Source organism: Chelonoidis abingdonii, chromosome 5 (genome assembly GCF_003597395.2).
Source record: "Chelonoidis abingdonii isolate Lonesome George chromosome 5, CheloAbing_2.0, whole genome shotgun sequence".
NCBI classification, from domain to species: domain Eukaryota; kingdom Metazoa; phylum Chordata; order Testudines; family Testudinidae; genus Chelonoidis; species Chelonoidis abingdonii.
This window is the reverse complement of record NC_133773.1, coordinates 139334541-139358910: the sequence shown is the minus strand read 5'-3', so window position 1 is coordinate 139358910 and position 24370 is coordinate 139334541. Positions and strand designations below refer to the sequence as shown.

Below are 24370 nucleotides of genomic sequence, written 5' to 3'. Positions count from 1 at the left end.
TATTTATTAGCTTCTTCATTCCTTTCCCACCTTTGCAACACTCCAGCCAGGCTCCAAGAGCGGCCCTACACCTTCAATGCATGTTTCTGTCTGACAGCTGTCACAAGCAGCCTCCTGCGATCACTGCCCTTGGGGAGAAAAGACACGCACACACCGGGCCCTTTTTAGTGTGTTTATGGCTGCAGGTGGGCGCAGGGCCAGGCCTGCGTAGATCCAACTGCAGGATCGGGACCTTAATGAGATTCCCTGCTGTCTGCGCGAGGGAGAACAACTGTACAGGTAAATGCAATGGTAAAACCCCTAAATGTGCCCAGCAGACCAAAGAGCAGAAGTTGGACCTGAACTTGCTTGTAACTCCGTGAGTGAAACTGACTAGGTCTTAAGCTGATGGGATTCCATCAATAAAACAGCAGGAGGGGAGGGGATCAGAGGAATGGGCTGCTTAACCTGCCACCATCAGTTTGCGGCTGCATTGCCTTATGCCACACCTGTTCTGGTTAGGTTTTGAGGAGGTGATTTTCAATCCCCTGAATGTCTTTGAAATCTCACCCCATCCCCAGCTGCTCTGTTCTGCTCAGATGGAGCTGGAGGGAGCCCAGTCCTTGAACACAGAATTGCTTGTTGTTCCATAGGCTGAATAGAAACTCCAGAGCGCAGCTTGTCATGTCAGTGTCCTGGCCGCTGCCTTACTCCATCCTATCTGCCCCAGCTCTGGAAATGGGGGCTTGGGAGCATATGATGAATAACGATGCGCTGGGAGAGGCTAGCTTATGGTAAGGGATAAGTCACTAAAGCGGACAGGTTCTTGCACGCTGGCTACTGCTGTGGTTCAGCCATGACACTCAGGCAAGAACTTCCAAATCCCAATACACGGAGATGAGGGGTTTCCCAGAGGGATGAGGGGTGAGGGGTTTCCCAGAGTCGCCTGGAGGAGCCATCAAATATTCTTGCTCTACCCATGAGCTAGCAGAGGGCTCTCTTGCTTCAGCCCACTTGCCACCATTGCTGTCTGGGTAATCAACATGGCAGCATGAGAGGTATCAGGGGATTGCAACCATCTTGCTCTTCCTCTACTGCTAAATGGAAGGTGGATCCTGACTAGTTCCCAGGTAGGTGGGAGAGGGATCCCTGTACAGAAAAGGTTGAGTACCACTGAGCTTCTGTTGATTCTTATAACAACAGCACAAACACTGCTCTACTGTGTGTCATAAGCCCAATACTGCTGATGGTGATCCTCCTTTATCTCAAGTGGTAGGGGCCTGTGCTCATGGAGCTGAGGTCTGTCCCCAGTGTTGCCTTGGAGTTCTGCATGGGCATGTCTGGGGTGTGCAGCATCATGAAAATGCAACATCCCAGGTGGGCTCAGTGTTTACAGCATGAAGCAACACTCACATAAATGAATGGGATGCATCAAACAAAGCAATTAGAAAAAATGGGAACCACAGCACTAGACTGGGTGACAGGTATCCCTGAATTCAAACACTGACTCTAATGCATAGGGAAGGGGAGCACAGGATGGGGGGCTGGAACAGAGAGGGTCAGAGGGACGGGGAGCACAGGCTGGGGGAGTTGGATCTCTGAGGGTCAGGGGAAGAACACAAGTTGGGAGGGTCAGATCGGTGAGTGTCAGGGACGAGCACAGGATGGCGAGGTTGGATTGCTGAGGGTCAGGGGAGGGGCACAGAATGTGGGGTGGATCGGTGAGGGTTGGGGAAGGAACACATGGTGGAGGTTGGATCGGTGAAGGTCAGGGGAGGTTGGGGAGCACAGGCGGGGGTGTCAGATCAGTGAAGGTCAGGGGAGGAGCACAGGATGGGAAGTGGATTGGTGAGGGTCGAGGGAGGAGCACAGGATGGGAGATGGATAAGTGAATGTAAGGAGAGGTTGGGGAGCAGAGGCAGGGGGTCAGATCAGTGAGGGTCAGAAGGCTGGGGGGGGTGGATCAGTGAAGACTGGGGAAATTGGGGAGCACAGGCCTAGGGACTGGATTGGAGAGGGTTGGAGGGACAGAGAGCACAGGTCACGGGGGGGCGGGGGGGGCTTAGCGGGGAGCAGGACCGGCGCTAGAGTTTTGAGCACCCTAGGCGGACGGCAATTTTGCCGCCCCGCGCGCTCGTCCCACAGCTCCGGTGGAGCTGCGGCAGTGGTCCCTGCGGAGGGTCCGGTGTGCCTGCAGGCGGTCCACTGGACCCGCATGAGCAGCCGACCGTCGGCAGGCACCACTGCGGCAGCTCCATCCGAGCCGCAGACCAGCGGAACGCCCGCAGGCACCACTGCGGCAGCTCCACAGGAGCTCCTGCGTGCCCCCCCCCGGCGCGCCGACCCAGGACACCGGAGGATGTGGGAGGTTGTTGGAATCATTACCATTTAGTTCATTATGGCTTTCTTATTCTTATGCTAGGTTCGAGAAAGTGGATCCAGCGTAGCTGAACGGTACCCGGCGCCGCCCTGCCCTATCGCAGATGGAGGCCCGGTTGGGCTGCCGGCTGCCGTGGCGGCGCCCTGACCCAGGGGGCTCCTGGGCTGCCGGCTGCCACGGCAGTGCCCTGACCCAGGGGATACCCTGGGCTGCCGGCTGCTGCGGCGGCGCCCTGACCCAGGGAACACCCTGGGCTGCTGGCTCCCGCCGGCAGTCCAGACTCCTTCTCTGTCCTAGCAGCAGGGCTGCTCAACCATTTAAAAAAATTGGGAGGCGCTTTTTGGCGCCCCCAAATCTCGGCGCCCTAGGCAACCGCCTAAATGGTTGCACCGGCCCTGGCGGGGAGGATCACACCCTGAAATTAATTTGAAATGTTGGTCCGTTTGCCTACCCTGTGTTCTGGAACATGACTGGGGAAATCGCACGTACAGAGGAAGCTGGGATTCACACCCACTGCACAGGCACGTCTCCAGCCTGTGCTATAGGAGAACTCCCCTGTAACAGCAATAGTAGATCCCTTATCTTGCCTGTGGGCTGGCACACTCATTCAGCCACACAAAGCTGGTTCATTACAACACACACACAAGGGCAGGCCTGATCCCCCTGATACCCACTCCTGGCTCACATATACCTGCTGGGACGTCACACTGTAAGTGAATGGGTGACGTAATACTGAATTCCCAGCGACCTGAGCACCTCAGCCATCGTCCAGTTGCTCATGTTACAGCAGCTCCCTACCATAGTTATTTCACATGGCAGCAAGTGAACTGCTCTGCTCAAGATCTCCTTCTGCCTCACTGCCAGGGGGCTGCTGCCAAGCTGACTGTACGCTGGGATCGGTCAGGCCTGAAGTTGCCATTTCTAGTTAAAACCCTGAAGTCCCTGGCGGTCTGACGGCCTCAGACCCAGCACGAGCTGCAGTTGGACTTTTCCTCCTGACCTTGCCGCTGGCTGAGGCAACAGCTGCACGAGGCTAATGCGGCTTGTCCCAGCCCCAGAAAAGACAACACATCTGTCTGGAGTGGCTGGTTTCCCCTGCAGCAGTAGTTGGTGCATGTTATCACTGTCAGATGAATGTCCAGAGCTCCCCCATAGCTGGAGATTAATACAGGAATACACCCTGTGATCAGTGACTTATACTAGCCACACATCAATGAAGCAACATTACATGGGAGCTTTAATAACATTTTTTGATCTCATACAATGGTGGATCGACATGTGACACTGTGTGGTAGTGCCATGATGCTGGCATGACCCCAGGTAGCAGGGGTGTGACACCATCTGGCACTGGCATGATACTGGCATGCCCCCAGGTGGCAGAAACGTTACACTATGTAACACTAGCGTGATGGTAATTTTGTCAAGTGTCCGTTATGCAACATGGTGGTGCCGATCCCAACATGGCTGAGACATGACAAAGCGTGGCAGTGGCGTGGCAATGGCATGTTGGTGTTAGCATGAGGCTGGCATGACCCCAACTGGCAAAGACATGACATTGGGTGGCGCTGGCATGACAACAGGTGGCAAGGGCGTGACATCGGGTGGCGTTGGCATGACAACAGGTGGCAAGGGCGTGCCCCCAGTTGGCGCTGATGCCCGAGCCAGGCGCGCCGAGCGGGCTCGACTCTCGGCCCAGGCGCCGGCCACAAGCGCAGACCTCGCGGAGGAGGTGGGCGGGGCCCAGTCGGCCTTGCGGGAAGCGAGCGCCCTCTGGCGGGCCCACGCCGACGCCGCAGGCACGGCGCCCCCTATTACAGCCGCGGCCCGGCCCCTCTCGCGGCCCGTCGCGGCGAGGGTCAGTGACGCGAAGCGTTCGCGGCGACGGAGGACAGAAGAAGTGATTGCCAGCAGGAGGGCGAGACCCCGGCAACGGAGCAGGGACGGCGGGCCCTGGGGAGTGCGGCCAGAGAACCTCGGGCCCGGAGGAGAGGCCCGGACCCCACTGGCCTCGCCCCCCGCTCGCGCCCGGGCGCGCGCCCTCGGAGTGTCCCTGTCACGCCAGCGCCCTTTCGGGCTCCGCGCTGCAGGGGGGGGGGGGGGGGGGAGCGGGCTTGCCCCGCACACACGTTACACCCGTGGCGTGTGCCCGGCGCGTGAGCACTGCTGCTGCTCCCCGTGTGCTGCGTGTGCACTGGCCCGGGGCAGGCGTGCCCCGCGCACACGCATTGCACAGGTGCGCTGCCGCCTCCCGCGTGTTGCTTGCGCCCCGTGCGTGTGCAGACACGTACCGATGTCCTTGCCGGGCGGGACACGCGTGACTGCCCCGCTCGCTCAGGCAGGCCACGCAGCCCTGCCGGGACCTGGTGCTACCCCCCTCTGCAGCCGATCACTGGGTCTGACCCCTGTGGTAATGCAGGGGCACATCGCTTCCTGCGTGTGTCGTTCACGCCTGGTCCTGCTCATGCTGCCTTCTGTAGCGCGGGTCAGGTGCTCCTGGGGAGTAGAGTGACCAGATGTCCTGATTTTATAGGGACAGTCCCGATTTTTGTGTCTTTTTCTTATATAGGTTCCTATTACCGCCCATGCCCTGTCCCGATTTTTCACACTTGTTGTCTGGTCACTGTAGGTGACCCCACACGGTGCTAATCGCGAGCTCTTCTATCCAAAGTTTAGCCTTCATGTTCCCTCATGTGTCTGCCTTGTTCAACACCAGGTGGCAGCAGGCACCTGTATCTAATTCTCCATGATTCCTGGGTGTGAAACACACCATGGAGTTCTCACCCCTCCAAATACTCTGAATACACGATTGGAGCAGCTCTGGTGAGCACAGGTGCTTTTTTAGTCATTCCTTCGTCCTTAACCCACTTTACAGGCATTAGTTATACTCTTAGCCAAACCTGAATCCTATATAAAATATGTAATTTTACGCCTAATTTTAACATTTGGGTCCAAATTTCCTGGTATTTGTTGGAAGATAATATCATCCCTTCCTTTTTTAATTGATGGGGCTAGCATAGTGTGTAATACATAACTTATGTGATACATAGCAGTGAGACACTAATGGGAAATGTACTCCAAGTGGGAATGACACAAAGATTTCTTAATGTTAGTTATCAAGTGTATATTTGTAATTTTTGAGTGTCCAAAAGTGTATTAGATGCTTCGGACTCCAGGAAAGGTACCGTTCCTGTCCCATAGAACGTATAGTCTGAGGCTCCTGTTCTGCAACTTAATCAGCACAATTGGAACCATTTGTCATCCTTGGTGCTCCACATGTGTCCAGCCATCCAGATCTACTGCAGGATTGGAGCCTGTATTAGACCTGACCCACAAAATGTGGGTCAGAAGGAAGGGGCTGAGGAAGGATAAGATGGACAGTGTCATCTCTTGGGACTTCATAAGACATGCATGCAGCTTGAGGGGTCCAGTTATGTTTGCTCTTTAACTTGTTTCTCATACATTACATGGCAGAAGTGAGTTTCCAGGAGGGATTTGAATGGAGAGAAGAGGAGATGTTGGCAGCCTGTTTACACATGGAGCAGAGCATAGGAAGGAGTACAAAGGTGTGAGAGCAGGAAGGAACAAAGGGCATTGAGGCTGGCATGTGTCATTGGTGGTGGGAAGGGGGACCTATATAAGAAAATACATTTGGAGGAGGAAATGAAGGACTAGCTTGAAAGTTCATCTGGCACGTTGTTGGGATTCGATGCGAGTAACATAGATTAAGTGATGAGCAAGAAAGATTCTAAAGTGTCTTTCTCTCAAGACTTGGCATTTCTTGTCCACTGTCCCTCCCCCTCCTTTTTCTGTCTCTTCTTCTTGTTCTTCTGTTGGCTCTCAGGAGGGCTAGTTCCATGGATTTGAAATCAAGGGACCAGTGAATAAACTCTTAACGCTACATACTACCTTCCCAACGCACTTCTGATTTGTTTTAACCATTCTAACAGGGTTCCTAGCATGATTCTGGTGAGCCCTGTGACCCTGGGCACATCATTGACTGGCTCTGTGATCCACTTTCCTCTGGGTAGAATAGAGATAATCATCTCATAGGAATCTTTTGAAGGTTAGTTCACTAACGGTAGCAAAGTGCTTTGAGATTCTTGGCTAGAAGAGCAAAATAGATTAATTTATTTTTAATAGATGGCATTCCTTGCATCAGTGAACGTATGCGTTGTTAGTGGAATAATTAATGTAGAGCACACACAAAACACCAAAAAATAGACTGTAAAGAAACCTGCGTATCCTGCACTTAAAGTGGTCTGACAGTCAACAACTAGCTTATACTGGGCCACAAAGCTCACCTAATTCAAGCTCCAGCAGACTTCTGGAAGAGGAGCTGGTTTCAGAGATGGGTGGGCCTCTACTGAGCAGGTGCTTCCCAGTATACATACTAACTACTCAGGCTACGCCCTGGGGCCAGAGTTTGGGTCTTACACAGATCGTACTTCTACCATTCCAGGCTATCTGTCAAGAGACATGGGAGGATGGCTCTATGTCAGTTACACTTAACTCCAGGTTGTCCTGACAACCCTAAGAGCTAAAAATGTTTTTGTTGTTAAACGAAATCTTGAGTTTGGCAGGCATTGATAGGGAAGGTCAGAGAAAAGATTCCTACCTGCTGTTGACAGTGGATTTGCTGGGGCCTGCATTGTGCCAATATGTAATGGCTATTTGCTTTATTTTTCTTGTATGTGTACTGAGAGGTGGTGGGGGGGGGTGTTTTGTTTTGTTTATCAGAGCATTTGATAGATTAGAGGGATTGGGTGGCATTCTCACACATAGGATGAGCTGTTGCTTTCTGCAGCATTAGCCAAAGTCCCAAGCACAGTGTATTGCTGTGATTCAGAGCCATCAAGACTGAAGAAACCATTATGATCTTGTCTGATCTTCTCTTGGGCTACCAACAGCCTGAACTCTTATGAGGAAGCTGGTTTTGGGTTTAACACTGAGGTCTAACTTTGTCTTTGTTCATGTCAGCACAGCACACAATTATTGCCCTAACCAATGTGATTTAGACACAGATAAGGCGTCAGACAGGAGTAGCTGCAAATGAGTTTTATCTACCCTTTAATATTTTTTTATTTAATATTTAATAAAATGTCTAAAACGTCCTCTTTTCTAGCAATCTTTTCTTTAATTCTTTCTTAATTTCTTTCTTTTTCTGCTTTGATTTCTCACGATAACCATTTCCCTTCTTCCTTTGCTTTCTCCTCTGGTCTCAGTCTCTTCACCCAAGTTGTATTTTCACCTTTTTGCACTCTCCTGTTCTAAACCTCCTCCTGCCACCTCCATGTTGCCATTCTTCCAGCGACAGAAAACGTGAGTGAGGCACCCTATGCAACATGGCTAAGAAAAGCAGGATAAATGATAAATGAAGCACTGTGAGAGGGCACTACTGGTCTGGTTTTTTTTATGGCTGCTACGATGGGGAATTCTGCATAAAACTCAGCTAAGCATTTACTAGGCTTTTTTTCTTCTTTTTTCTTGTCATGGGTGTGACATGCTTGTCCTCAGTCAGGAAGCTCTGTTTTTATGCAGACTCAGAAAGGCATCTATAGCACCTTACTGTCCCTGTGGCCGGAGGCTGTTGTGCAGGGGAGCACAGAAGCTAATGCATGTTGCTGTTGTAGTGTCTTCACCGAGCTTTGGCTTCCCTGATTACTTGGCATCCCGCAGTTCCAACACATCTTTCTTCTAAGTAATGAAAGAAAGAAAGTGAGCTTTCAAGGAAGTTGAAAATGCTAGAAGATGGCTGTCTAATACCTCCTCAGGGTTAGCCACACAGGGCGGGGGAAGTATATTTTACACAGAGCAGTGACCTGGTGCTGTAGCTAATCACCATCTGACTCATCCTAAAGAGGCTAAATTGGCTGCTTACCCAGGATGGCTACACTAGATTTTTGTTTTGGCAATTTTCCCATTGTTGCCTTGCATCTGCAGTAGCAGTGGTGAGAGCACTCTTATAGCCATGGCCCTGGGTGGCAACTAGCGTTTTAAGCACTGTGTCATCTAAACCTGTAGAAAACTTCCCCAGGCCTAAAGAGTGGAACTCTCTTTGGTATCTTTACAGTTCTTCTGAGTACTAATTTACAGTGTGTGATAGTGGAACAGCAGCTTGTGACTTTGGGGGGGTTTCTCTCATGCTTTTTATTGTCCTCCCCCTCCCCAATCTCCTTGATTCTTGGGCTGCTTTTCTTCCCTAGCAGTGTGAACAGTCACTAACAGCAGCCATTTACTTTTGTTTTGCTGGTAGGGAGCCAATCCTTCTGGCAAGCTAGTTCCACTCCAGCTTTCATTCTGTGCACCACTTCATAAGAGAGAGACCTTCTCCTGTATCCACCTCCCCTCCCAATACCCCAGCCTTACATTATGTAGTCTCAGAATACTTCCATCTGTGGAGCAATGCTTGTCCTTGGGCCTCGTTTTCAGAACTACTGGGGTTCTGGCTGGTGCTTCTTAATAGAATGGAGTCTTTTGAAACAGTTTAATGGAATTGTTAGAGCTTTGATGACACAGAGTTATAAAAATGTTAAAGGGACACACTCAGCTTGAAATCTAATCAGTTTTAAAAATGAGTTAAAAGTACCTTAGGTCCTTTCACCAACTGAAGAAACAGAAACGTTTCCCCTAAGCTGAGAGCCATTTTATAAGTTATCTGTAACAGTTGCATTGCCAATCCTATCAATTCCATAATGCATCAGGTCTTCCATTTTGCAAAATAACTTGAGTTGTTGATCTTGGGTAGAGTTTGCATGTGGTAGTTTTGGACAGTACTCTCAGCTGCTGACTTGCAGGAAAATACCTGATACTCAGTAATTCTTTGTGAACCATGTGGGAAACCAAGACACTCTCACACCATCTAACGTACTGTAGTGTTAAAGGTTATGTTTTTAAAAAATGCATCATGATAGATGGAAGCCACTCATTCTTCATCTGCCCTTTTTTCAGTACCTGGAGACAATTCTGAGCCCAGTAAGTTGTGATCCATGGCTACAGTGATAACATGTCGAAGATTTCCAGGAGGCGTTCGCAGCATGGTTGCATTTTCAACTACAACCAAGTGTGGGACCAAGAAGAGAATTCCTATTAGAAAGCAAAAGGAGGATGAGAGCCCTGAAGTGAGTGACACAGATGCTAAAGCTGAGGCTTCTATCAGATTGCTGAACCCTCTGGAGTACAGAGTACTTTATAATCCATCGGCCTACACAGGAATCAAAACCGCATCCCATCAGAATGCTGCTAGAAACTGTGACGGTAGTAAAGGGCCACTTGGAAGTGAATTCTCCAGCATCAGTGCTAAGCAGTTTCAGAATACACGTAGCATCGCCTGTTCTCAAAGCCAGTCAAACACAAAACGCACCTTGCTGGATCTGAAGTTCCATAAAACTCTTTCCACACAGGCTAACTCAGAGCCTCCAACCATGCTGGAGCCCAAGGAAGACAAACTGGAGACCTATGACTCTAAGGAAGACCCCAGAATGTTTCAGAAGCACAGACCCGAATACCAATCTCTAAGTTATGACAAGTCTGAGACCTTGCAGGTCCTTCCTCTAGAAGAAGGTGACTTGATATTACATAAAGTAACTGTTCTTAAGAGTGGCCTGATCCCAGGAACCATAGTGCAATATTTTTGCAAGCTGAGCTGTTTGCCAGTGGAGCAGCATGTGATGGTGAGGTCCAATACTAAGTTTATGATGCTGTGTCGTTATGCAGTTGAAAACATCCAGCTGTTTAGCATCTCAGAACTCACTGACATTTTAAAGGCCTTTATCCGTTTAGGCATTCCACCAACCCACTCCATGCTGAATGTGTATGAGACTGAATTTTGCCGTCAGGTGTGGGACATGAGCTTGGATCAGCTACTGCTGGTGGCTGACCTGTGGCGCTGCTTGGGACGCAGTGTGCCTCACTATTTACAGATCTCCTTCAGTTATGTTAACTTGCATTGGAAAGACCTCACCTTGCCTCAGCTTGTTCAGCTGATTTATATCATAGGCGAAGGTCGGAGTGTGCCCCAGGATTTAATGCAGAAGTTGGAGATTTTAGTGTTAAAGTACTTGGATTCCTTCAACTTGGAGGAAGTGGGCACCATTTCCTTAGGTTTCTTCAAGTCCAACAGTGCCTTTTCTGAGCATGTCATGAGAAAAATTGGAGACAAGGTGTCAGGCCAAATGGCAGACATGAGCAATTATGCTTTAGTGAATGTACTTAAGATGTTCCGCTATACTCATGTCGATCATTTAGAATTCTTGAAGCAACTTGGGAAAGTCATTCCTCCTCGGATTGGTACTATAGGCATTCAGGGTGTCATGCACATAACTCTTGCCTGTTCAGCCTTGCATTACCTCGATGAAGGGATTATGAATGCAGTAGCTTCTTCGTTGCCTTCCAGGGTGATGTATTGCCGTAGTAAAGATGTTGCTAAATTCTTGTGGTCATTCGGATGCCTGAATTATGAGCCGCCTAATGCAGAGAGGTTTTACTCCAGCCTCATAGAGCAGGTGTACAGAAAGATGCATGAATTTGAGAAGTTCCCAGAACATCTCCTCACCTGTTTGTTGGCTCTGGCATTTGCTGGGCACTTCCCAGATGACCTGATAGATTACGCTCTGAGTGCTGAATTTATTCAGTTAACCAGAGAGAGTAAATTTGAACTTAAAAAGGACCTGTTCACTCTTGATGGCAGTGTAGAGATAGAGTGCCCAGATTACAAAGGTAATCGCCTTACGCCACAGTTTCGGCAAGAGGTTACTGAGATGCTGTGGAATTTTACGAAGAAGGAAATCTGCATAAAGCCGGAAGTGACGGAAGCTCTCTCTCTACTTGAGGTAATGTTAGGTGGACCCCAGTATGTCAAACACCACATGATTTTGCCTCACACTAGATCAGATGATATGGAGGTCCACTTGGGCACAGACCGAAAGCCGTTACCTTTTAACTTAGAAGCTGCCGCAGCAGCTAAAGGAGAACTGCAGGACATTGGAGTCAGTCTCACAGATAACTTAATGAATCAGCTGCTGAAGGGGAAGTCCAGTGGCAAGTCACTTGTGGGTAATAAAACTCAGACAGAGACTTATAGCCAGAAGGAGGCAGTAGAACAGAAGCAGGCTCCACCCATTAGGAATCATTCTGCATTTTCATATGAGGTTCCTCTGACTGACACTATTTTGAATGTCTTGACCAAATCAAAGACCTCTCCTGAAAATTGTCCCTCCCAGCTAAGGCTGCAGCCCAGAGGCATGAAGCTAGCCATTCAGGTGTCAAACAGGAACCACTATTGTTATGGTTCTAAACAGTTGTTGGGACTACATAGCTTGAAAAGGAGGCAGCTACAGAAACTGGGATATGTGGTAGTCGAGCTGCCCTTTTGGGAATGGCTTCCTTTGCTCAGACGGACCCATTCAGAGAAACTGAGCTACCTGCACCACAAAGTGTTCAACTCGGTTCTTTAAGAATAACAGTGCAATCAAAAAGCTGTTTGACAAATTAATGTCTGAATCAAGTTCTGAAGGGGAATCTGCCTGGCTGTACAGAGTGAAATAGCCATACAGATGCTTCTGTCTCTGTCTCTCTTCACTGTTTAAAATGGTCCCTCTCTTAGAGTGAGTAACTTTGGTGGCTGCTTTGCAGGCAGAGCATGCAGGCAGAGACTTGACAACCATGTTAGCAGGTTCATCCTGCTGCCTCATCTACAGCTGTAAATCCCAAGCTTGTTCAACTTGTAAGGAGATCCCAGAATGATTCTGTTACAAATAAAATCTCTGATAACATACTCTTTTATTCACAACACCTTTTCCTTTCAAGCGAGAGCCAGTGGGTTTGGTTGCTCAGTGTGTGAAAACCAGCCCCTCCTTGAGGGTGATGTATCAGTGCAGTCATCTGGAGGAGAATTGGTGAATTCTAAATTGTGCGTATGCCCTGTGCTACCGACACCTCTTGCCCATGGGTACCTACCACATTGGTCTGGTTGTCAGGGAAATGGGCTTCCCTGTGCCTTGGCTCCTTCCAGTGCTTCTAGTTTGCAGATGTATGGGAAGGATTCCAGGGCTTCCCCTTTCTTGGGCTTATAGCGAAAGTGAGAGAGCTGGTGAGTGGCATGGGGCTGGGTTGACAGCATGAGTGCTGGAGAGGAGGGGGATGGGAGAGAGACTGTTGTGTTGGCCATTGGTTTCTCATGCATGTGTACACACACAAAAAGGCTTAGAGGGAACATAGGTCTTGGATCACTGTCAGTGGAGAGGCATTCGCCTTACACAACCCCCAATTATGTTGGTACTAATTAGCCGTGTTGATGGCAGTCTGACTCACATAGGTAAAGGCTGAACGGCCTAGAAATCCAACTATCCATCCTAAGTGGTTCCTCCAAGTTGGGTTGAATCACATAGACCAGGCAGTGTGGCAGAAGCTTGTACTGCTGCTGTCTAGCCTATCTATTCTGTAGATTAAAAGAGGATTTTAGTCCTCACCTGCTTAGCTGATATACTTATTGCATCACATCTAAAATTAGATGCTAAAATCTTTGGGGACAGGGAATAGGTCTTTGCTCTCTAAAGGTCCTAGCACATTTTGGAGCATTATGTAAATTATCGTCTTCCTCTTATTTTATGCCATGTTTTATTTCGGATCCCATACTAATAAACCATGCTAGTAGCGGGAAGCCTGTGCTGTCGCTTGGGTGTAATTGGTAAAGTTATGTGAGTAAATATGGGGGCTCTTATTTTCACGTGCTGTGATGCAATGTTGCCCTTTGTATGTGTGCCGCAAACTTTGTGCCCAGAGTTGCCCCTGACTGGAGGCAGAGCCACCTCTTTGTTAGTCCCACTTCCTATCATCAGCTGTCACAGTCCAACCACCACCGAACCTTTGGACTCCAGCATTCCGTCTGGTTCTCACTGGGCCCAGATATGATTGAACCTTGCAACATTGTACACAAAATGCGCTTTCAGCTGTTTCCCTGTCTTCCCGCTGACTCAGCAGACATTCTAGGCCTCCGAGTGACCGTTCTGGAAAAAGTATTAGTTTGTGCGGGTGGTGAATGAGGGTTGTGTGCTGAGGGGAGTGTCTGTGTCTTTTGGGGATTATTGTGCATGCCAGTTGAATTGAGTCGGTGGTTGTATTGACTGGGGCATTGTGCTGGGAGATCTGTGTGGGTGGTAGTTTGGGTGCTCAGCTGTGGCAGTTAGACCAAGCAATCCACCATCTCTTCAGTCTGTCTCCTACAACCAATGAACTGTTGCTTGCAAAGTAGCTGTCATGTAAAGGTGGTAATTAGTTGAAGTACCTTTGACATCCCAGTGGTCTAGGACTCTTGGTATAGCATAGATATATGCCTTACTGTAGGGGTACACCAAACAGGTATTATTCATAAAGTCAAAAAGCCTGAGAAAGTAAAATTTGGATGGCAGCAGCCCATAAATCCTACCGATAAGAACATAGGGCCATACTGGGTCAGATCAAAGGTCCATCTAGCCAAGTATCCTGTCTTCTGGCAGTGGCCAATGCCAGGTCTCCCAGAGGGAATGAACAGAACAGGTAATCACTGAGTGATCCATCCCCTGTCGCCCATTCCCAGCTTCTGGCAAACAGAGGCTAGGGACACCATCCCTGCCCATCCTGGCTAATAGCCATTGATGGACCTATCCTCCAAGAACTCATCTAGTTCTTTTTTGAACCCTGTTATAGTCTTGGCCTTCACAACATCCTCTGGCAAGTAGTTCCACGGAGTGACTGTGCGTTGTGTGGAAAAAATACTTCCTTTTATTTGTTTTAAACCTGCTGCCTATTAATTTCATTTGAACATGAGCTTCGTGAGCTACGCTCATTCCTTCGATGCATAGAATGAACACACAGACAGGGATATTCTCATACATACAGAACGTGAAAAGTGAAAGTATACAACAACAGGAAGAGTCCAATCAATTGAGATGAGCTATCAGCAGGAGAAAAAAAACTTTTCAAGTGATAATTAAGATGACCCATAGAAGGTGTGAGGAGAACTTAACATAGGGAAATAGATTCAATTAGTGTAATGACCCAACCATTCCCAGTCTGTGTTTAAGCCTGAGTTAATTATATCTAATTTGCATATTCGAGTTCAGCAGTCTCTCTTTGGAGTCTGTTTTTGGAGGTTTTTTGTTGCAAAATTTGCCAAATTGGTGGCTATAGCTCACAAAAGCTCATGCTGAAATAAATTTGTTAGTCTCTACGGTGCCACAAGTACTCCTGTTCTTTTTGCAGATACAGACTAACACGGCTGCTACTCTGAAACTTAGCTCTTGTGTTATGAGAGGGAGTAAATAACACTTCCTTATTACTTTCTCCACACCAGTCATGATTTTCTAGACCTCTGTCATGTCCCCCCCTCCCCTTAGTTGTCTCTTTTCCAAGCTGAAAAGTCCCAGTCTTATTAATCTCTCCTTATATGGCAGCTGTTCCATCCCCCAAATCATTTGTTTTTCCCTTTTTCTGAACCTTTTCCAATTCCAGTATATCTCTTTTGAGCTGGGGTGACCACATCAGCATGCAGTCTTCAAGATGTAGGTGTACCATGGATTTATATAGAGGTACTGTAATATTTTCTGTCTTATTATCGATCTCTTTCTGAACGATGCTCAACATTTTGTTCGCTTTTTTGACTGCCGTTGCACACTGAGTGGATGTTTTCAGAGAACTGTCCACAATGACTCCAAGGTCTCTTTCTTGAGTGGTAACAACCAGTTTAGACCCCATTCTTTTATATGTATAGTTGGGATTGTTTTCTAATGTGAATTACTTTGCATTTATAAACACTGAATTTCATCTGCCATTTTGTTGCCCGGTCACTCAGTTCTGAGGAATCCTTTTGTAGCTCTTCGCAGTCTGCTTGGGACATAACTATCTTGAGTAGCTTTGTATCATCTGCAAATTTTGCCCACTTACTGTTTACCCCTTTTTCCAGTTCATTTATGAATATGTCAGATAGGACTGGGCCCAGTAAGACCCGTGGTGGACACCACTGTTTACCTCTCTCAATTCTGAAAACTGACCATTTATTCCTACTCTGTTTCCTATCATTTAACCAGTTACCAATCCGTGAAAGGACCTCCCTCTAATTCCATCACTGCTTACTTTGCTTAAGGGCCTTTGGTGAGGGACCTTGTCAAAGGCTTTCTGAAAATCTAAGTACACTATATCCCAGAGATTTGGAGCAATCAAATTTTTTTATTGCTCTTCTCCGGCTATGCTCCAGCTCTGGGCATAAAACCTCCTGGTCTGCGCTCCAGCTGTGGGCTCTGCTCCAAAGCTCTGCTATATCCACTGAATCCCCCTTGTCCACATGCTTGTTGACCCCCTAAAATAATTCTAGTAGATTGGTGAGGCATGATTTCCCTTTACAAAAACCCTGTTGACTCTTCCCCAACAAATTATGTTCATCTATGTGTCTGACAGTTTTGTTCTTTACTATAATTTCAACCATTTCCTGGTACTGAATCAGACTTACCAGCCTGTAATTGCCAGGATCTCTTCTGGAGCCCTTTTTAAAAATGGGCATCACATTAGCTAGCCTCCAATCATTTGGTACAGAAGATCATTTAAATGATAAGTTGCAGACTACAGTTACACCTCTACCTCATATAACACGACCCGATATAATGCAAATTCAGATATAACATGGTGAAGCAGCACTCGGGGGCGGGGGGCTGCGCACTTTTGTGGATCAAAACAAGTTTGATGTAATGCAGTTTCACCTATAACGCAGTAAGACTTTTTGGCTCCCAAGGACAGCGTTGGATCGAGGTAGAGGTGAAAAAATTATCTACTCATTCTGCAATTTCATGTTTGAGTTCCTTCAGAACTCTTGGGTGAATATCATCTGGTCCTGGTAACTTATTACTCTTTAGTTTATCAATTTGTTCCAAAACCTCCTCTAATGACACCTCAATCTGGGACAGTTCCTCAGATTTATCACCTAAAAAGAATGGCTCAGGTTTGGGAATCTCCCTCACATCCTCAGCTGTGAAGACCGATGCAGAGAATTCATTTAGTTTCTCTGCAATGGCCTTATTGTCCTTGAGTGCTCCTTTAGCATCTTGATTGTCCATTGGCCCCACACATTGTTCAGCAGGCTTCTTGCTTCAGATGTACTTTAAAAAGTAATAGCAAGAAATTTTTTATTCTTTGACTGACTATTCTTCACATTCTTTTTTTGTTCTTCAAATTCTTCCTAATTGTATTTTTACACTTCATTTGCCAGAGTTTACTCCTTTCTATTTTCCTCACTAGAATTTAACTTCTACTTTTTAAGGATGCGTTTTTGCCTCTCACTGCTTCTTTTACTTTGTTGTTTAGCCATGGTGGCACTTTTTTTGGTGATATTAGTATGTTTTTTTAATTTGGGGAATACATTTAAGTTGAGTCTCTATTATGGTGTCTTTAAAAAGTTTCCATGCAGCTTTCAGGGATTTCACTTTTGGCACTGTACCTTTTAATTTCTGTTTAAGTAACCTCATTTTTGTGTAGTCCCCCTTTCTGAAATTAAATGCTACAGTGTTGGCTGCTGTGGTGTTTTTCCCACCACAGGGATGTTAAATTTAATTATATGATGGTCTCTATTACCAAGCGGTCCAGCTATATTCACCTCATGGACCAGATCCGGTGCTCTACTTAGGACTAAATCAAGAATTACCTCTCCTCTTGGGGGTTCCAGGACTAGCTGCTCCAAGAAGCAGTCCGTTAAGGTGTCAAGAAACTTTATCTCAGCATCCAGTCCTGAGGTGACATGTACCCAGTCAATATGGGGATAGTTGAAATCCCCCATTACTATTATTATTATTGAGTTTTTTTTATTTTAATAGCCTCTCTAATCTCCCTGAGCATTTCACAGTCACCATCTGGTCAGGTGGTCAGTATTATTCCCTACTGCTGTATTCTTATTAGAGCATGGAATCACTATCCATAGAGAGTCTATGGTACAGTTTGGTTTGTTTAAGATTTTTACTTCATTTGATTCTACACTTTCTTTCACATGATGTTGGAAACTGGTGATATTCTAAAGAGAGAGAGCTCTCAGCTACGATTGTAGGGGTTTCCATCACTTCCCACTGACTCGTCAGACATCCTAGGCTTCAGAGTGACCATCCTGTAATATTCTATAATCTGAGAGAGATTTCAGTGTAGTAGAGGTGGTAGATCCTGCTGTAATACTACAGACAAAACTATGTCAAATGTCAGAATTATGGTTGCCTGTGCAACCCATTCCCTCCCCCCCGAAATGCAATCATTTCTGCACCATCCCCTCCAACCTCACCATGTCCCAATCTTCGCCAGCTCGTCCCAGTCTCCACTCCTCAGGCCCAGCAAGTTCCTAGTCTCACCCCTCTGGAGTCTTCCTTCCAGTCTCCTTGCTCAGCCATTCCCAGTTCTCCCCCCTCATCTGATTTTTTTTTCTCTCCCTCATGCTGCCCATGTTCCCTGTTCCCACTGGATCCCGGTTCCAATTTCCCTCCCTGGCCTCATTCTAGTCTGTGTTCACCTGTCTCTTTGTCCCAGACTTTTTGTGCAGCCAATCCCAGTTCTTATCTGAGTCCTCACCAGATGTCTCCCCTCAACCCCACTCAGTCTGTCTTGTCCAGCTAATCCCAGTCTCCTCCCACCTCCTCATCCGATCCCAGTCTCCCCACACCTCCTAGCCCCTTGTAGTCACCCCCACACACACACGCATTCAGTTTCGCTCCCAGTTTCTTTGCCCAGCTAATTCCAGTCTTCCCTCCCCCCCCATTGCCAGTCTCCAGTCCAAGTCTTCTCCTCCCACCACATCCCAACATGCTCCTTACTCCAAGCTACTCGCTCTTCTTCCATTCCCCCAGGTCCCGCTCTTGTCCCTCTGCATTTGAATCAAGTAACCTCCTTCGTCAGGTTCCTCGGGCCCAACAGAGAGAGCATTGAGAGCACAGGAGGGAAAGTCGTCTTGCTCTCAATTCAGGTGCCTGGACCCAGCATAGTCCACAGCAGGGAAAGTCCTGTCCATCTCTGGGCTGGAGCACACCCAGTGTGGATGGGATCTTTCGGGAATTTAGCTGCTAAAATAGAGTCTATATTGAGCTTGTGTGAACTTACGTTTTTTTGAAAGGCTTTAATTTGGCTAAATTTGGGCAGATTTTCACAAAGAAACAACAAATTAACAGGCAAAAAGCACATCCCTGGCCCAAAGGCCGCTCCCCTGCCAAACTTCAAGTCCCTGCTCCAAAGCATGGGGGCACTAGAGCTTTTCAGAGAAAACATAGCTATTAACATGTGCAAATCATAATTTTTCCAAGCCTTGCTCTCAAGAACAGCTGAACTGTTCCGGCTGAAATTTAAAACAAAATATTCAACCTGAAGGAGACGCCCGGTGTGGAAAACCAAACGATTAAAGTTTGTCAAAGTTATAAACAACTGAAAAAAGGATCTTAGGATACAAAATGCTGGGCAGCCTTAACAGTAAGTGGTATTACCAGCCCCACCTGTCATTACTTTAGGGTTTGAAAGGATTGGTGGGGGTGAGGTTTCTCCCCCCCATCTTACTCCTATTGTAATTTTTCCCACTCCTCAGTGGAGATATAGTTCACCTTTGCGCACAGAAGCTACAGTGCATGCTAACAGGCCTGACAAGCTTACTGATACCCTATTGAGCTGAATAACTTTCATCTCAAATAGTATCACAGTTTATTTTAAATCTCTAGTGTTTCCGCTCAAAGGAAATCAGTCCTTAAACTGAACAGAACTTGAGCTGCTCATTGACCACAACGCGCACAGCTCTATTCAGGCACTTATGTCACAATGGATTGCCCCTCAACCAGAATATTCCTTGCACCTCTCAATAAAGGAAGAGAATACTCAGCTACGTATCATACATGTCTGTTGCTCTGAGCTGTGCGTCTGTTGGAGCCACACCCCCTTTTCAAAATTACTATGAAGTTCACTTCATTCCTGAGTCGGAAATCACTCCAGTGGAAACAGTTATTCTGCGGTCACCTACATGGGCTGTACAACGTTCTATCCTGTGATGCCATATGTGATAAATGAAGGCGGGGGAGGGGGAGAGAGCTCCCTTTTCTGAACGCCAGCCAGCCAGTTATGAAGTCCCTCTTGGTGTTTGTTCTCTGTTTGCTTTACCTGTAAAGGATTAAAGAGTCCCCCCGGTAAAGGAAAGGGAGTGGGCACCTGACCAAAGAGCCAGTGGGAAGGCCAGAGCTTTTTTTAAATGGGGTGGGGGGACTACCCCTTTGTCTCTGTTGTGGCTCTTCGTGAAAGAGGGGAACAGGGAACAGTTATGCTATGAGAAGCTTTAAGCCAGGTATGATCATCAGCTCATACCTAGAACTACTTATTTGGGACCCTCAGATGTGTAAGTAGATCAGGAATGTTTAGAAAGTCGCGATTAGGTTTATTTCTGTTTGTTTATTTTGGCTAGTGAACTCCTCTGTGCTAACCCCTGATGTGTTTGTGTGCTTGTAACCTTTAAGCTGAACCCTCAAAAAGCTATTTTGGGTGGTTAATTTTTGGAATTGCTCTTTTAAATCGAGCAAAAGTGTAAGTTCTAGATGTATTTTTCTTTTTTTTGTTTTTAATAAAATTTACCTTTTTTAAGAACAGGATTGGATTTTTGGTGTCCTAAGAGGTTTGTGCATATATTGTTTAATTAGCTGGTGGCAACAGCTAATTTCCTTTTGTTTTCTTTCTCAGCTCTTCCCCGAAGGGGTAGTGAAAGAGTTTGAGGGTACCCCAGAGGAAGGAATTCCCAAGTGCGCCTTCCTGAGTTCCAAAAAAGGGGGTTTGCATTTGGGTGGTGGCAGCATTTAGCAAGCCAGGGTCAGAGAAACGCTGTAACCTTGGGAGTTTAATACAAATCTGGAGTGGCCAGCATTCATTTTTTAAATCCTTGCGGGCTCCCACCTTCTGCACTCACTGCTATAGTGCGGAATCAGCCTTGACACCACACATCCCAAAAGCAAAAGAGACCACTCTGATCATCTAACCTGGTCTTCCTGCATAACAGAGTCCAGAGAATTTCCCCAAAAGAATTCCTAGAGCAGAACTTTTAGAAAAACATCCAGTCTTGATTTAAAAATTGCCGGTGATGGAAAGTCCATGATGACCTTGGCAACGTGGTAAGTTGTTCCAATAGTTAATTACTCTGTGAAAAATTTACACCTTATTTCCAGTCTGAATTTGTCTATCTTCAATTTCCAGCCATTGGTTCACGTAATACCTTTGTCTGCTAGATAGAAGAGCTTGTTATTAAATACTTGTTCCCCAAGTTGGTACTTACAAACTGTAATCAAGTCATCCTTTAACCCTTGCTGTGTTAAGCTACATAGTTTAAGCTCCTTGAGTCTATCATTATAAGGCATGTTTTCTAATCCTTTAATCTATCTCATGACTCTTCTCTGAACTGTCTCCAAATTACCACTGTTGGTAATGCACAGTCTGAGTTCTCTTCAAAAGCTGCTATGATCATATCAGCCCAAAGCTGATACTTCAGTGCTGGGCATCAGCATAGGAGCCTTGCTAGATAAATAGATTGCTCTTGTTTTTTATATAGCTATATTTCTCCCTGCTGAGATCCCAAAGTGACAAAACTAATTCTTATAGATGAGAAGCAGCAGAAACAGAGACAGATGAGATGTGGTTTTGTTTATATTACCATAGGGTCTAGCAGCTGCAGGTGTGGAGCAAGACGCTGCTGCACTAGGTGCTGTTCAAATACAGCATAAAGAGATGGGCCTTACCCTCAGATTGTAAGCTCTTTAGGGTATGTCTTCACTACCGGTCGGATTGGTGGGCAGCGATCTATCCAGCAGGGATTGATTTATCGCGTCTCGACTAGACGCTATAAATCCATCCCCAAGCACTCTCCCATTGACTCCTGTACTCCAGCTCAGCGAGAGGCGCAGGCAGAGTCGACGGGGGAGTGGCAGCAGTCGACTCACCGTGGTGAAGACACTGCAGTAAGTTGATCTAAATACGTCAACTTCAGCTACATCTGTCACGTAACTTCAGCAACGTAGCTGAAGTTGCATAACTTGGATCGATTCTCCTCCTCCTCCCCCGTGTAGACCAGGCCTGAGTATAAGACAAGAGCCAACATGTTGATGCCAACAGGCAGATGGGGGAGTACAAGGAAACAGTGAGACATTATTGGTTAGCCTGATAAATAGTGTTCTCATCTCACCAGCACCATTCTCAAAGGTGTGGAGAGAACAATTTGTGAGGAGAGCTACATGCTAACAAATGGGACAGATAAGATTAAGTGGACACTCATACATATGCTTTCTCAAAGTATAAGAACAAGGGGACAATTAAAGGCAGTAAATTGGACAAGAAAACATCTATGCAATATATAATTAACCTGTGGAACTAATTGTTGCAAGATACAGTTGAGGCCAAGAGTTTAATAGAATTCAAAAAAGGCCTACGCACTTACTGTACTATGGATGTTCTCAATGGATAGGGTAAAACATATTCAGAATGGATTTAAACCTAGAATGTAAGCCAGCCAGAAACTGCCTGTGGTTAGGAAGAAACTTCTCTTATGAACAGCCTGTAACATAATTTTGCACTATAGAATGGCTAGTGCCTTCCTCTCAATTATCTAGTGCTAGTCCCTGCCAGTTGTGGGTTGCTGAACTGGATGGGCCAGAGTTCCATGAGATCTTTAATGATCAGGAATGGACAGATATACAGAGAGTTCTACATTTCAAGAGATGGTAGTTCCAGCAGTAAACCTGGCACTGCTATAGATTGCAGACCTGACACTTTTAAAATAAATAGAAACTTGAAAATGCCTCTCTGTTTATCTTATGTGAAATTAACATTATTACATGTGAGCACACTCGTCTTCTGAGCACACACACAGCCTGATCCGCCAAAAACAATCAAGCAGGCATTGGTAACATAAGCTTCAAACTCACCCTTTCATGGGTGGCTTGAGATTTTTTTTTTTACATTGAATTTGGACTTTAGAGCCGATGTCACCATGTATCTGTATTCTGACATCTGCACTTAATCAGTGTTCCGGCTGCATTATGCTTGCATGTTTACTAGACAGGTATAGGAAGCATTACATGCTGACCTGACTTCAGTTCATTTTATAATCCCTTTGTACACCTAAAAGAGCTGGCAAAAATCCAGTTAGGCTGAACAAATACCCTCCATTGGAAATCATTTAAAGGTTCCTTGTTCTTGATAGAAGTTGCAAGTATGTGATTATAAGATTTCTCCAAGCAGTGAGGTTTACACCTTCTTTAGGAGGTTAAAATTCTTACTTTACAGAGAATCTTATTTTTAAAAAGAATCATGTCTAACCAGTTTCAGTTCTTTGAATGCAAAAGATTGTGTGTTCTCCTGGCTTCCTTTTCTGAACATGTTTGAAAGAGTTGACTTGATCAGTGCTCAAAATTTTGTTGATCTCCCTAAAGCACCCAGTGATCTGTTGGATAACAGAAAGCAGCTGTTAAATAATTATTAATTTTGCATTCAAGAGTAACTTTCATCTGAGGATTTCGAAGCATTAGAAACATTTATCCTTGCAACGCCATTGTGCATTGTTACTTATTTATATTACAGTATAATGCAGATCCCTTGGTTGAGACCTCACATCCTATTGTGCTTTTACTACCACATAGACAGTTTCTGCCCCCCAGCTTGTTTACAACCTAAGTAGACAAGACAGACACAAGATGGATAACAAGGACAGAGATGTGAAATGATTTGCTCAAGGTCATGCCGCAAGTTGATTGCAGAAACAAGAATAGGTCTTCTGACTCCTAGACCAGTGCCCTAGCCCCTAGGCCATGCTGACTAGGGGCATAGTGTAAACTATGGCACAGAGTGCTTAAGTGATTTGACCAAGGTCTTAGCAGGGAAGATTTGCAAAGACACAAAGGGAATTAGGCTGCTGAAAGTTAGGCACCTTTGAAAATCTCCGTCAGGTTGAATGGATGGCAGGGCAGGGACTAAGTCCCTACCAAACTCTTCCTCTCTCTAGAGCACACTCCCCTTGGATATGGCTTGCTTCTAATCTCCGGTTTATTTACAAATGAGAACTTTTCATAAAAACACTCATTCCCTAGGCGTCCTTGTCAGATGTTTTTCTCCTTTGAATCGTGAATGACTTTAACTTGATCTTGCATCTTAACCCAGAATTGCCCAAGACACACTCACTTGGGTTTCTCTTGAGTTGCTAAAAGCCTCACTCACTCAAATTTTGAACTGTATTTTGTAAGCGGTCAGACTTGCAATTCACCTGTGACTCAGGAACTGTTTTACACAAGAGTCTCCTGTTTTCCACTGTTCACTAACATTTGTGTTTTGCTTTTGCCTTTAGTTTTACCAGCTGACTTTGATGCTTGGAAGGTGAGCCCTCAAACCGCCAATATGGTAATAAACATCTGCCTCCCACAGTTCAAGCCAAGAATTCACTGCAACAAGGTAAAAATAAAAAAGCATTGTGTTTTCTGTAGTTTAAGGCATATAGGGTCAGCTCTGGAATCCCTTGGTTGGATGCAAAGAATAAGCAGTGCTTGTCTCTGCTGGACAGAGTAGACAAAGGAATGCTCGCTCACTACATCACTTGTGTTTGAGATAATGTGGCAATGTTTGCTTAATTAAGAGCATTCTCAGATGCTCGTGCAAATCTTGTCTAAGAAAACACAACCAATTTTACTCACCAGGCTCTGTGGTGAAATCCCTCAGGAAACACCTGAGCAGTGTCTGTTGGAATTATCTCAGTGTAATGCCACAAGAGCATCTCTCTGCACGTCACACTTAAAGGGCCATGGCCAGGTAGGTTACAGCAAAAACATAACAGGGTTTCTTTTAATTGTGCAAAACTGGATGGAACTGCTTGGGGGGTTGAAAGTTTATTTTTAATTCATAACTTTTTTTTTGTGAAAGCCCCTCAAATCTTCAAGACTCAAATCTTCAAAACTAACCAGTCTTATTGCAAAGAATTGGGGTAATGTGGTATAAGGGTGAGTTAGGACTCCTGGG

General features: G+C 46.2%; 2 protein-coding genes across 6 annotated transcripts in view; both read left to right on the top strand.

The window, feature by feature from the left end:
* Positions 1 to 4211: 4211 nt before the first annotated feature.
* UBOX5 (U-box domain containing 5) overlaps positions 4212 to 24370 on the top strand; it is a 30521-nt gene continuing 10362 nt past the window's right edge. The window contains exons 1-2 of one of the 4 annotated variants that reach the window (XM_075066666.1): positions 4212 to 4316; positions 23706 to 23809. In XM_075066666.1, the coding sequence (XP_074922767.1) occupies positions 23756 to 23809 (54 nt within the window). In that variant the 5' untranslated portion in view covers positions 4212 to 4316; positions 23706 to 23755. Of the gene's footprint in view, positions 4317 to 11120; positions 11188 to 14645; positions 14923 to 20055; positions 20488 to 23705; positions 23810 to 24370 lie in introns of those variants that run through there. The other 3 variants (XM_032803066.1, XM_032803065.2, XM_075066667.1) reach the window with 3 other exon arrangements.
* Positions 4219 to 13016, top strand: FASTKD5 (FAST kinase domains 5). 2 transcript variants are annotated; one of them, XM_075066664.1, is made up of 2 exons: positions 4219 to 4316; positions 9308 to 13016. In XM_075066664.1, the coding sequence occupies exon 2, from the start codon at positions 9346 to 9348 to the stop codon at positions 11809 to 11811; it is 2466 nt and encodes an 821-aa protein (XP_074922765.1). In that variant the 5' UTR covers positions 4219 to 4316; positions 9308 to 9345; the 3' UTR covers positions 11812 to 13016. The 2 variants fall into 2 exon arrangements, with proteins under 2 accessions (XP_074922765.1, XP_032658955.1); XM_032803064.2 differs by lacking the exon at positions 4219 to 4316 and adding an exon at positions 4956 to 5179.